Source organism: Chelonoidis abingdonii, chromosome 1 (genome assembly GCF_003597395.2).
Source record: "Chelonoidis abingdonii isolate Lonesome George chromosome 1, CheloAbing_2.0, whole genome shotgun sequence".
Taxonomy (NCBI): Eukaryota; Metazoa; Chordata; order Testudines; family Testudinidae; genus Chelonoidis; species Chelonoidis abingdonii.
The window spans coordinates 209,380,952-209,394,001 of record NC_133769.1 but is presented as its reverse complement, the minus strand read 5'-3'; the positions used below and the strand labels follow the sequence as shown (position 1 = coordinate 209,394,001).

Sequence of the window (13,050 nt, the reverse complement as noted above, 5' to 3'; positions counted from 1 at the left end):
ATTAGAATAATATCTAACTTACCTACAAGTCTAGACTGGAAAACACCACAGCATGATAAAGGAGGATCATATTCAAAATGTTTGATGCCGTCTCTTCGTTTTGGCAGACTGGCAGGGAAGTTCAGATCTGCTCTGTGGTATTTTCCTAAAACAAAACAGAACATTTCATCTGTATATATAAAGGCCATAGTAATAAATATGTACGTATTTCTGTTATGCACGTACAATAATTTTCTTCTGCATTTTAGGCAACTCATTTCTGAAAACCTGACCCTAACTGTCTCTCTGGTGAAAAAAAGGAGTGAGTGATTTCTTAATATTACCTCAGGGACACTGCACTTTACATTCACCAAAGCAAACCCAGGAAATTGTTGATTCACTATGGCCCAGTCTCATTGGGTTTTGGGAAAGACAGCAAGGAGGAGAACCTTCTGACAGAATGATACATCTCCTCTGAGTTCCAGAGTAGCAGAACATCAGAGGAAATAAATGCTCAGTAAAATTCACCAGAGACATATTCACATGAGAGCAGTGGAAACTCTTTTTTTTTAACCATTACCAAAGTTATCAAAAAAAAACAATGTTCTCATAGCAAAAAAGAAAAGGAAATAATTCACAGATTTTAAGGCCAGAAGTGGATCATTATGGTCATCTTGTCTGATTTCCAACATAACCCAAGAGATCATAAGCAAAATACAATTCCTCTCCCACTCTCACCCCCAAATATATACAACTTTTTTTCCACCTCAGAATCATGCTTTGAAGGCCAAAAAAACCATCAGCTTGACTTTTCACCTATGCCAGTGTTAACATTTTGTCATTTCCCCACAAAATCTCATTGTTTGTGCCAGTTATTGACTGGGTTTGACTAGCACAGATTTTGATCAACATTGTAATGTTGAAAAGCTATGTCTATCCACACAAAATAGGGAAATTTGGTCACTGATCAATTTTTTAAATTTCTGAAAATGCTGGTGAAAAATTCATGTTTTGCACGTCAACTCAAGACAAAAATGTAGTTTCACTGAGCTCCATTTGTACAGTATTACTTGTGTAGGATGACTACATGGGAAGTACAGTGACTATAGATCATATATTGACTGCGCATATCTCAAATATAGTAGATCCTCAGAGTTCTGCACACCTCAAGAATGAAGGTTTTGGTAACTCTAAAATGTTTGTAACTGAACAAAACATTGCAGCTGTTCTTTCAAAAGTTTACAGCTGAACATTGGCTTAATACAGCTTTGAAACTTTACTATGCAGATGAAAAATGCTACTTTTAACCATCTTAATTTAAATGAAACAAGCATAGAAACAGTTCCCTTGCCTTGTCAAACCTGTTTAAACTTTGGGGGTTTTTTGAGTAATTTATGTTTAACACAGTAGTGTACTGCCTTTTCTTTTTGTCTCTGCTGCTGCCCGATTGTGTACTTTCGGTTCCAAATGAGGTGTGTGGTTGACTGGTCAGTTTGTAACTCTGGTGTTTGTAACTCTAAGGTTCTACCATATTGCTTTGACTATGTCAGGGGTCCCCAACGTCCTGGCTGGTGGTAGAGCATCCGCCGAAATGCTGCTGAATTTCTGCGGCATTTCGGCAGCAACGCCTCTCAATGACATCACTTGTCGGCGGCAAGCGGCGCCACTGAGAGGCGTCGCCCCCGAATTTCTGCGGCATTTCTGTGGCGATGCATCTCGATGAAGTTGCTTGCCGCCGACAAGTGACGTGATCGAGAGGCGTCGTTGTCGAAATGCTGCAGAAATTCGGCAGCATTTCGGCGGATGCTCCACCTCCGCCACGGTCCTTCATCTGGTGCTCGCCAGACGAAAAGGTTGGGGACCACTGGACTATAGCATACTACTAGGCTTTCTGTGTATGAAGGGTATTTCTGAATAGCTGCTTTCTTCAGCACTAAAATTCAGTCTGGTTTGCAGATATTTACAAGTAGTAATTTAGACTTTACGCATCACAGCCATCACGTTACAATATTTTCTTTTCAGTCTGGTTTCCCAAGGGCCAGTCCTCCCGTTCTTTTACTTACCATCTGCAGTTAAGCATTGCTGAATCCAGGACTTCCCAAAAACATGATCCACTCTCTCCCCATGGCGCATCACCAACAGGCCTCTTCTGAGAGCAACAGTCTGAGAAAGCTGTATGCAGTGACCCATTTACATTTTAGTGTTATGAATTAATTTTATTGCAGTGGCACCTAGAACCTGCAACTGAGATCAGGCCTGCAATGTGCTGTACACATATACTAAAGGACAGTCCCTGTCCTGAAAGGCTTATAATCATTTGAATAAACTAGACAGTCAAAGGGCGGGAAAAGGAAATAGTAATATTCCCATTTTACAGATGAAGTGCTTAGACCCACAGAAATATAAGGCGTCAACTACAGTCCACTGACATCAATGGAAAGAGTACTATGACTTCAGTGGCTATAGATTAGGTTATAAGGCCATGTTTACACTAGGAAAAAGGTGTTTTAACTAACATGTTAAAATCCTAGCATAGGCAGAGCAAACTGGATGAGGAGAATTGGAATCCTTACAATGCAGACAGACCTGCATTCAATATTGAGGGCAGGGGTTAAAAATGTAAATCTGTCAGTGTTGATGGTGACCCTTTAAACTAATTTACTCTACTAGTGTCTTACACACCTATTTATTGTAGATATATATAAAAACACAAAGAAATTACAGATTAGGTGCTAAGATCCTACAGTAAAGCATATAAATATCTAAGATAAGGTAAAATAAAATTAGTTTAGCCAAGAAAGTACAAACAAAGGGCCTAATTCTGCTCTCAGTTACGCTGGTGTAACTCCATTGAAATCAGTGGTATTATGCAGGCTCAGACTGGTATGCCTCAGACTGGTATGAGAGAAGAATTAGGCCCAAGGCCTACTGCTAACAATACCTGCACATTGCTCCCCAAGCTGTATCACCGGAGATGGACACAAGTCTTGTTTATACTTAGAGGATTTGTCTACTCCTTGCACATAAAGAAAACTGACATTTGAAAGCTATATTTTTTTCATTTGCTTTGCTATTTTTTACTGGCAGAAGCAAAGAGTCATTAAGAAATGTAAAAACAATTTCTTTATAGATAATATTGAGATGAAACTAGAGGCTGATATTACATGTTCATTTAAAAACATGTATTTGTATAAGCATGTTACCTGCACTGATATTTATGCACCTGTCAAAGAGTAAGAAATGAAGACTTATTACCTGGAAAGCAAGCGTTTGGGTCACACTCTTTGTCTTTGGATTATGGATTTCACCATTCAGTTTACGTCTAGGTTCATTTTCATTCTTGGGGAGCAGTCCTGAAGCTGGAGTGAAAGTGTATTCTCTGTGGGAAAAGTAGAAACACAGACAGATGCACATAGAGAGGTAGGATTTTTAAGGCCTGATCTTATATCCAGGGAAGTCAAAGGCAAGATTCCCATTCACTTCAGTGGGAGCAAAATCATAAAGAGTTTTGACATGCTTCGCAAAATTGTTTATGAGAAAGTCTGATCCCACAGTACTAATGCAAGTGATAGGCTAATGCCAGATTGTGGTTAATAAATAACGTTGCCCCTTTTGATCTGAGTGGCTAGTCGAAGTTCGGTGTCCTGGAGATGTTCCAGCTGGAAGCAGAAATTGAGGGAGTCTGGTATTTTCCTTGATGCAGTTTTATTTATGTACAAGGAATGTACAAAGTCCTGCTTGTCTGAATGCTGGAGAAACCAGCAATAAAGGAGCAGTTTCTTAGTTTATAGCTCCCAGCCTATTTAGCCAACAGACCCACAAGATCACTCTCTGGCTTTTTCCAGAATCACACTATGCTTACTGGCTATTGCTTGGCGTGCTCTCTCTCTTTCTCTCTCTCTCACACACACCCCCACCCCCACCCACCTTCTGCCCACTCAGTCCAAACTCCTGAGCAGCTTCACAGCCCCCATTTGTCTTAGGTGAGGGGCTTCTGACTAACTCATCCAGACAGTTATGTTAATTGAAGGGGGAGTTCAAGCCCAATCTCAAAGAGGTTGCGATTGATGCATAAGTCTCAGCATAACTCTCTTGTTTTAGCTCTGCCCATAATTCTGATGGTCCTCAAAATGATGACACCCTGTATGACTCATGCCAAAGAGAGAGCAAATAAATAATTTAGCAAACTAACAATGATACAAGGTAAACTATCTACATATCATCGCTGTCTTTCTGTCAAGATGTTTCACATCATCAACCCAAATTGATTTAATTTCCACCCAACCCCCTTTTGGATTTTTTACTCCCTGACTGACTTTCCTTCAATCACCTGGGAAATCTCTATTGTTTCTGTGAAATTTGTTGGCTGAAGCAGACCTTGTCCATTCTGAATGTGGCTTGTGGGATTGATCTCTACAACAACTTTTCCAGGCCATGTCTACACAATGACACTATACCAGCACAGCCAGGGCTGGATGTAGGGGAAGGTAACCCATGCAACTGCCTGGGATGCTGGGATTGGGTGGCACTGGACTTGGGGTGCAGTTTTTGTTGTTAGCGACAAAAGGGAAAATAGAATATATGAAGTAAAATGTTTCAGGTATTCCATATGTGGATTCATTTTTCACTAACCTCCTAAGATGTTATGGACCTTGTAGAATCTCATGGAACCTTCCAGACTTTGAGAACTACATTTTTCTTGAACCTCCTAGAATCCTGTCAGCCATGCCCTCATGAGTATTGCCAGTCAGTCAGTGAGTGAGATATAAGAATAAACTGAACTGAAGTGAGAGCCCCACTGCAATATTGTGAATCTTGTTTTATTGTGTAATTATGAACATGTACTGTGTTTTAAGACTTAAGAGTTTAAGTAGCAATTAATAAAGGACATATTTAATGAGATGCCAGAGATATCTAGTGAACCTATATTTACACAACAATATAAAAGAAATACTGTTTCTTCTTTTGCCATGCTTTACATGCAATGTTTGATGACTTTCTAAGACTGCAGAACACAGACTTTTGCTCTCCCTAATACTGTCTATTTTCCCCTGTACAAAAAAGATGCCCACAAAGAAACCTTCAGGAGCTCAGTATAGGAAGCAAAAATCTCAGTTGCAATCTAGTTTGCAGCAAGGAGCAAATTTGATGGGAAAATATCTGAAACAGAACAACATAGACCAGACTTTAGGCAGTTGCAATGGTCCCAGTGCAGAAGAAATTGAGGAGTGAAGAGTAAATGATGGAAGTCTTATTACTAAGGAATTAGTAGATTTACCTGAAGATAAAGAATGGAAATGTGAGGAAAGTGATGGAGAATCATCCAATTTCCCTGGTGGCCTAAAGGAGAGTAATGATAAAGAAGGATGTGGCCAGGGCCGGCATTTCCAATTAGGCGACCTAGGTGGTCGCCTAGGGCGCCAGAATTTGGGAGGGCGGCATTTTGCCGACCTTGGTGGCAATTCGGCGGCGGGGTGTCCTTCCGTGCTCTGGGTCATCGGCGGCAATTCTGCGGCACGTCCTTCACTAGCTCCGGGCGCCGCTCCTGAATGTGGCTCACATAAAAAGGAGAATAATGACAAAGAAAAATCTGGTTTACATGAAAAGGAGAGAAAGAATAAAGATGAATCAACCTCGCAAGATGACAGAAACAGCAGTGAGAAAAATTGCACATCGCAGATCAATACATCAGATCCTGCTTTATGGCCAGTGATCCTAAATGTTGCCATTATTGATTGTACAATTTTGAACAGGTCAGACAAAATCAGGGATATGACATTTCCATTAAATGAGCAGAAGCGCCACTTCTCAAAGTTGCATTGCGAAAAAGTGTTCGAGTATGGTTAGAAACTGAATTGGCATTGGATAGTTTACTCAAATTTAACTGACAAAATGTTCTGTTTTTGTTGTAAAATATTTGACAAGAATGTCAAACCATTGCTTGTGCTTTCTGGGTACAATTACTGGCATAATTTAGCTGATGCTCTGAAGCAACATGAGAAATCATCAGGCCATATTACAGCCTATTCTAAATGGATGGAGGTCAAATCCAGGCTCAAGATGAATAAATGCATAGATGCAGAAAACCAGTGCATTATTAATGTAGAAACCCAGCATTGGAGAAACATGCTTGAGTGTCTGATCTGAATTACCCTCTTTCTTGCAAAGAATAATTTGACTTTCTGAGGCTTGTCAGCTAAGTTGTTCACTGAACATAACTGAAATTTCCTCAGTTTGGTAGAGCTCCTTGGGAAATACGACCATGTCATGCATGAACACCAATGTCTAGTAGTTCATAAAGAAGCAATGGACCATTACTGCAACAAAACAATTCAAAACAAATTGAGTGACCTTATGGCTAGGAAGATGCTTGATAACATATTGATGCAGCTTGGCAAAGCAAAGTACCACCCCGTAATAGTGAACTGCACTCCTAACATTAGTCACAGTGAAAAGATGTCATTTACAGTAAGATTTTTTGATGACGAGGATGGCTGTATCCAAATAAAGGAACACTTCATCTGTTTCCGGTCTGTGGACAACTCTACTGGAAAAGGCCTAACAGAACTGTTTATGAACATTTGGAATGAGAATAAAATAAAGCTTCAGGACTGCAGCAGCCAAAGCTATGACAATGGTGTGAACATGTCTAGGCAAGGATTCTTGTGCTGAATACAAGAGCTTTCTTCTTGCCTTTTGGCCACGATTTCCTCAACCTGTTTATCTCACATGCAGCATCTTTAGATTAGTATCTCTCTTCACAGTAGTTGATATACATCTTGGTTTCAGCATCAAGTATCAGGTGGAAGATCCTCATGGGCAATGTTACAAATCTGACCATGAAGCCGCTAAGTAACACTCACTGGGAGAGACACATTGACAGCATAAGGTCACTGAGGTGCCAAATAACTGAGGTTTACGATGCCCTGATGGAACCGGCACAGCCAAGTAAAGACGAGGCCTGAATCCGACACAAAGTGCAAAGCCTGGCAAACCAGATCACTGACTTCCAATTTCTGGTCTCAACTGTGGTTTGGCATGATACCCTGTTCCAAGTAAACGTTGCAAGCAATGCATTACAAACTTAGTCAATGGACATTGCAACTGCTACTACTTTGATGAGAAGTTGCCTTGATTTTGTTGTCGTCTACAGAGACAATGGATTTGAAGATGCCATCGCTGCTGCCAAAGAATTGGCAGAAAACTTAGGAGTTGAGCCTGTCTTCAAGGAAACTTGCATTCATCAGAAGAAGAGATAGTTTCGTTACAAGGGCAGAGATGAAGTGAAGGGAAGCTTGGAAGAAAAATTCAATAGGGAGGTTTTTTCGCTCACTAGTTGACACTGCTCAAGTGTCCATTGAAGAAAGGTTCAGACAAATGAAGCACCACGAATAAAGGTATGAGTTTTTGTAGCTGCTGGCAGACAGGAAAACTCTCTTGAACAATTGTACAGACCTTCACTGGACGCTGAAACATGAAGAATGTTTGGACATCAATGATTAAAGACTTGTATGTCAAATTAGACAACATTCTTCACATTTTGCCACCTGGGAAACACTCTCCATTCAAAGTTCTCCAATTCATTCATGATGCAAAGCTGAAGGACACTTTTCCTAATGTGTGGATGGCTTTGAGGATTCTGGCCATGCTGCTGTTCACAGTTGTGAGTGGTGAGTGCTACTTTTCAAAGCTCAGGTTCATTAAAACATGTCTTCATGTGATGATGGCCGATGAGAGACAGACATTGCTTGCTATTTTATTGCTTGAAAATGCCATTGGCCAATCTTTGGATCTCTCTGAAGCTGTATTTCAGTTCATAGGGCAGAGGGACAAAAGCGACCTTTTAAACTAAAGGGCTAGGGTTCAATTCTAAGACTATCACCTACTGTAACACTAATTAATAGTGGTTCACCCAGTGTTAGTGTACAGTTCAATTTCTTGATGTTAGTACATTTCAGTTATTCTTAGAATTAAAAAGTTTCTATAAATGTAGAGGAAATGATTTTTTTATTTAGTTATATATGGCATGAATAAATACAGATTTACAGATTCTACTATGCACATTTATTATCTTATATGACATGGCTAAAGCATGCGTGCAAATTGTGCATCCAAGTTGTGGAAAGGGCTACAAATACAATAAAAAATAAGATATTCAAAAGTTTAACAAATGGAGAGGGGGCGCGCCAAAGACGCTTCTTGCCTGGGGTGTCATTTGGTCTAGGGCCAGTCCTGAGCAAGGCTATGCTGTTGTAGTGCCATAGTGCAGATGCTTCTTACAGTGAGAGATGAGGTTTTTCCATTGCCATAGAAATTCCACCTCCCTGAACAATGATTGCTAGGCCAATGGATGCATTCTTCTGTTGACCTACTTTGCATCTATACCAGGGGTTAGATTGTCAAAGCTATGGTGCTCAGGGGTGTCATTTTTTCACACCCCCGAGCACCACAGCTATGTCAACCTAACTATTAAATGTAGACCAGGCTCCAGCCTCGACTTCCATAGCTACATTCTCAGATTCAAAAGGAGAGGGGGAAGGGCAGCCAACCCGAAATTCTCTCTCTTCCCTCCAAACAGTAAGCATTAGCTTCAGTGTCCAATATGAAAGGGGCAGTCCCAACAGCTGTTTTCAGCGGTGACAATGCTAAAACTTACCCTGTTGTCCACTGAAATGGTTTCTGTGTTTTGCTATTTGCTGCTTGTTGGAAGCACTCAGCAATCAAACAGGGATCAGTTCTTCTTTCAGATCCACAGGAGCATTAGCAGCTAAGATTCCCCCCAAGATGCTGGGTCTCAAAATAGATTTCAGGACTCCCTATCTTTCCTGTGCTGCAAAGCTACCATAGTATGTAGCTGATACAATGGTTTCTGACCCCCTGGGGCAGGCCAATTTGTTCACTGCAAACAGCCTCCAAACCATTTGTCTCATTTTTAAGGGAACATCCACAGACTGAATTTGTAAGACACCTTTTCTGGCACTGGTTATGCAGTTATTAGCTATAATCAAATCCAAGCCAAGCTCAAATCCAATTAGCTCAGCCATTATTTCAGCCACCAGACTTCTGGCTTGAATTCCAGGGTTCCAATCTTCAAACCCAGTTTTCCCAGTTTTTGAATAGGTTTCATTGCCTCAGTCACTGTCTCCATTTGAGACCAAGTAGGGGGTTCAGTTATGGATCCCCTGTTCCCTGGCTTTTCTAACAGGTCTGGTTTAATATTATATTTGAGCCAGTGTCAACCACCACTGTGCATTTTGCAGATCCTATTACACACTAAATAGCCAATCCCCACGTTTGTTCAGCTGTGCAGATTGAAGCTAAAACTGTGGGGCTGATGCTTGTACCTCCACCATCCATTGCCCCTTCAGCTTGGTGTTTCACCATTTCCTGAACTGAGAGAGGGGCTTTCACTACACACTGGTGCCACTCTGTCTTGGCCTGCATCAAATTTTTAAAAGTCCTTTTTGGTGGCCAATTTTGTCAGCATTTGTCGTTATCAGCATTTAACTGACTGTTTCATTTAATTTTGTATTGTTGCCAATTTCCCTTCTTTACAAACCAAACTGATCAGTTTTTCTAATAGTTCAATAAAATCATGAACCAGAATAGAATCCCCTCTTTTATCATATGTATTAGACACAGAATGATACTTACATGGCTCTTGGCATTCAATTTCCATCTTTCTCACTATCAGCTGTTTCCTCTACTGGTGCATTGCTGCAAAGAAATGTTCAGGTTCTGTGGCAAATTCCACAAGCTCTCAGAGTGTCTTTGGTCTCCTTTCAGTGATCTTGATCTGCAAGTCCAACTCCAGCTGAGCATCTATAAATTCATCCATCGCCAATGTATCCTGGAAGGCCACATTGCTACCTGGGTATGCTAGGAGCACAAGCCTTTGCAGGTCCTCTGCCAGATGGGGTTTCTTCTCTCTTTCTAACTCTTAGCTGCATTCTGGCCAGCTCAGATTGATGGCTAGCTCCAAACTGCATGACCAGGTCTTGTACCAGGTCTGGATAACTCTGTCTCTTTTCTGCAGGTAAGTTCCACAACACTTTCAGAGCTGAGTCACCCAAGTTGGCTGCTAGTATCCCTCTTTTTCTGTCCTTCTGCCCAGCCATTATTTTGAGCTATAATGTTGAACTGAGCCAAATAAGTGTCCTAGGGAATTTTGCCCTCCCTTTTGCATTATTTGACCTGGGACAGGCTGAACTCTCCCCTCTGGGCCTCTGTAGATTACAAACAGGGTCGAAATCTGTTGCAAATATGTGGTCTTACCCAAGTCCTCTGGCTGGCTCAATTCCTCATCCAGATGGCTGCCTGCCACTATGGTTTGTGATATTTAGATTTCCTTCTGGAGCCGAATTTTCAACTCCTTAAGTCCTTGCTGCAATTCACCTCAGATAGCAAGTTCCAAATTGACCAAAGCCTGTTTGATCTGCACTATTTTGTGGAAAAACTTTTGGTGTATGGCAGTCAGACTGTTGGTCACCTCATCAAGCCATTTTACTATTCCAGCCTAAGCATGTTTCCCAATCTGTCTGGGCACTTTGTAGTTGCTCCTCCAACAAGGCTGTTATCTTAACCTGCAAATTTTCTCTAAACCTTTTCTAGGAAATCTCCAGCTCTTGTTTTAGGCCTTGTTTTAATTTCTAGTGGCCATTTCCGATTTCTGTAGGTACTGTATCTCCATTATTTGTTCCATCTTGGTTCAACAGGAATACCATAATCTGTATCCTTGGAAACTGGATCCTACTACTATTGTCACTTTTTGACCCATGTGACTAGTCAAAATTCAGGGCCCTGGCCATCTTCCAGCTCAAAGAAGAACAGATGGAGTCTAGTATTTTCTTTGATGCAGTCTTGTTTATGTACAAGGAATGTACAAAGTCCAGCTTCTCTGAACATAGGTGAAACCAAGAACAAATGAGCTGTTTCTTAGTTTATAGCCACAAGCCTCTTTAGCCAACAGACCCCAAAGCTCTCTTTGTCTGTGTCACACTGTACTCACTAACTGCTACTTGGCTTTCTTGCTTTTTGCCTCTGCCTCTCCTTCTGTTCTGTGTTGTTATCCTTCCCCTCATACACACTACACAAATAGTACTCAGCAAACCCCTTCTGCCAAACTCCTGGGCAGGTTCACAACTACCATTTATCTTAGACCTGGTCCACGCTTAAAAATTACATTAACTTAATTACGTGACTCATGACTAAAAAATTTTGCACCTAGAGGACCACAGTAAGTTTGAACTAGCCCCCCACCCCCAATGTAGACATTGCTAAGTCAATGGGGGAATTCTTCGACTGACCTAGCTATCACTTCTCACAGAGGTGGATTAACTACATCAATGGAAAACCCCTCCTGTCAATGTAGGAAGCAGCTATATGGTGGTGCTACAGAGACACAGCTGCAGTATCTGTGTCACTGTAGCTGCTGTAATGTAGACATGGCCTGTGTTGGGAGCCTTCTCATTAATTCATCCTGACAGTTACATTCAAAGAGGGGGTCATTCATACCCAATCTCAAAAAGGTTTCTGAATGATGCAGTCACCAGTACCTCTCAGCATAACAATAATAACACTGTCATACCATATGCATTCAATGAAGGTTAAAGTAGCAGCTACCACATGTCCACCTCTGTAATTTTGTGAACTGGTACAGGCATGTGGCGGGTGGGAAGGCAGCACATTCTGCACCTCCTGAAGTCAATGAGAAGACTTCCACTGACTTCAGTGCTGGATCAGGCTCTATATGGTTCTAAGGCTCACCCCAATATTCAGCCTAACGTTGCAATTCTGCCCCATGGAAGGGATGTGATAATAATGTACCAACCAAGGAGACTTCAGAAGATGTACTTTTACACTTTTCTAATACTTGAAATCCCCCAAACATGTATATTTTAAAAAATCTGCTCCCTTGAATAAATAGGCCAAATAGACTATGCAATGATGTGATGATCTGGGACGTATGTATATATTTTTAGCTACAGTCTCAGTACAAGGAATGAATGTTGAAAAAATTTGACTCACATATTACAGTAAAGCCAGATCTGTACCAAACCTTCCAGTCAGCTAGTTTGTGATTCAGGCAACCACATGAACATTGGGTTAAGTCGAACCGCACTCTGGGGCCTTCAGTGCACGATAGCAGTGTCCAGCCAGGACAATATTGTACAGCAAGCTAGTGCACATCAGTTTCACACCCTGGCTTGCCACACGGTAACTTGCCATGTAGACAAGCCCTAAGTTGCACACCCCAGGAATAACTGCAGGAGGATTGTGCTTCCTGAAGAGGCACCATCTAAGACAAAACATCTCCTCCGACTTCCTCTTTTCTCCTGGTGGATAGTAGTTTACTGACGGTCTACACCAGCACCAAATTACTAGAGCTCATGTCCCCCACATGCTAGGTCAGCCACTTGGCCACTGAGTGAAGGGTGGTGGAGCTAAGGCTTCATCCCACCCGCCCCTGGGTGGAACAAGTAGGTGAGTAGACCCTCTTTTCCTACATAGTCAGATCTAACGACTGTGTAGCTCCTGGAGGGACATAAGTGAGTTCTTAGTCCGTGGGTATGCTTCCTGTGCCAAATTATTTTATACACTTATCATACCATGCTGTTTCTGACCTACGATCTGTCCCGTATAATGTTAAATAGATATTAATTAATGGCAAGGAGAGCGTGTAAACCCTCTGAAATGTGTCAAACAGGAAATGATACACATTTAGCTCCCACCCTTCAAGGATACAGCAAGGACTGTTTTGCAGCTTTTTGTGTAGAAAGCTAAGCTCTTATCTATAAATACCATCTGCAGAGCTTGCAACTATAGAGCAAAATGCAGCACAGAGATAGATGCTTTTGAAATGAGGTAAAATCATCAAGATCAAGGTGGCACCTATGTGGGGAAGCAGCCTCCACATTTCCTCATTTCTAATTATCACTGTAACCTCTAACAATGAAAAACAAGAGGAAAGAAAATGCAATAAGCAGAACATAGGCCAAGGAGACGATCTGTATTGTAGAATATTTTCTTCTAAAATTCATTAAGATTTTTAAGTTACACAGGGACCAATAA

At 41.3% G+C, this 13,050-nt stretch overlaps 1 protein-coding gene across 2 annotated transcripts in view; it reads right to left on the bottom strand.

Moving 5' to 3' along the window:
• The window catches only part of UBASH3A (ubiquitin associated and SH3 domain containing A), a 40,100-nt gene that overhangs the window by 7,880 nt on the left and 19,170 nt on the right, over positions 1-13,050 (bottom strand). For both annotated transcript variants that reach the window (XM_032763727.2, XM_032763737.2), the window contains 3 exons: positions 3,235-3,358; positions 2,043-2,151; positions 23-145 (listed from right to left, as the gene is read on the bottom strand). In XM_032763727.2, the coding sequence (XP_032619618.1) occupies positions 23-145; positions 2,043-2,151; positions 3,235-3,358 (356 nt within the window). The remainder of the gene's footprint in view (positions 1-22; positions 146-2,042; positions 2,152-3,234; positions 3,359-13,050) is intronic.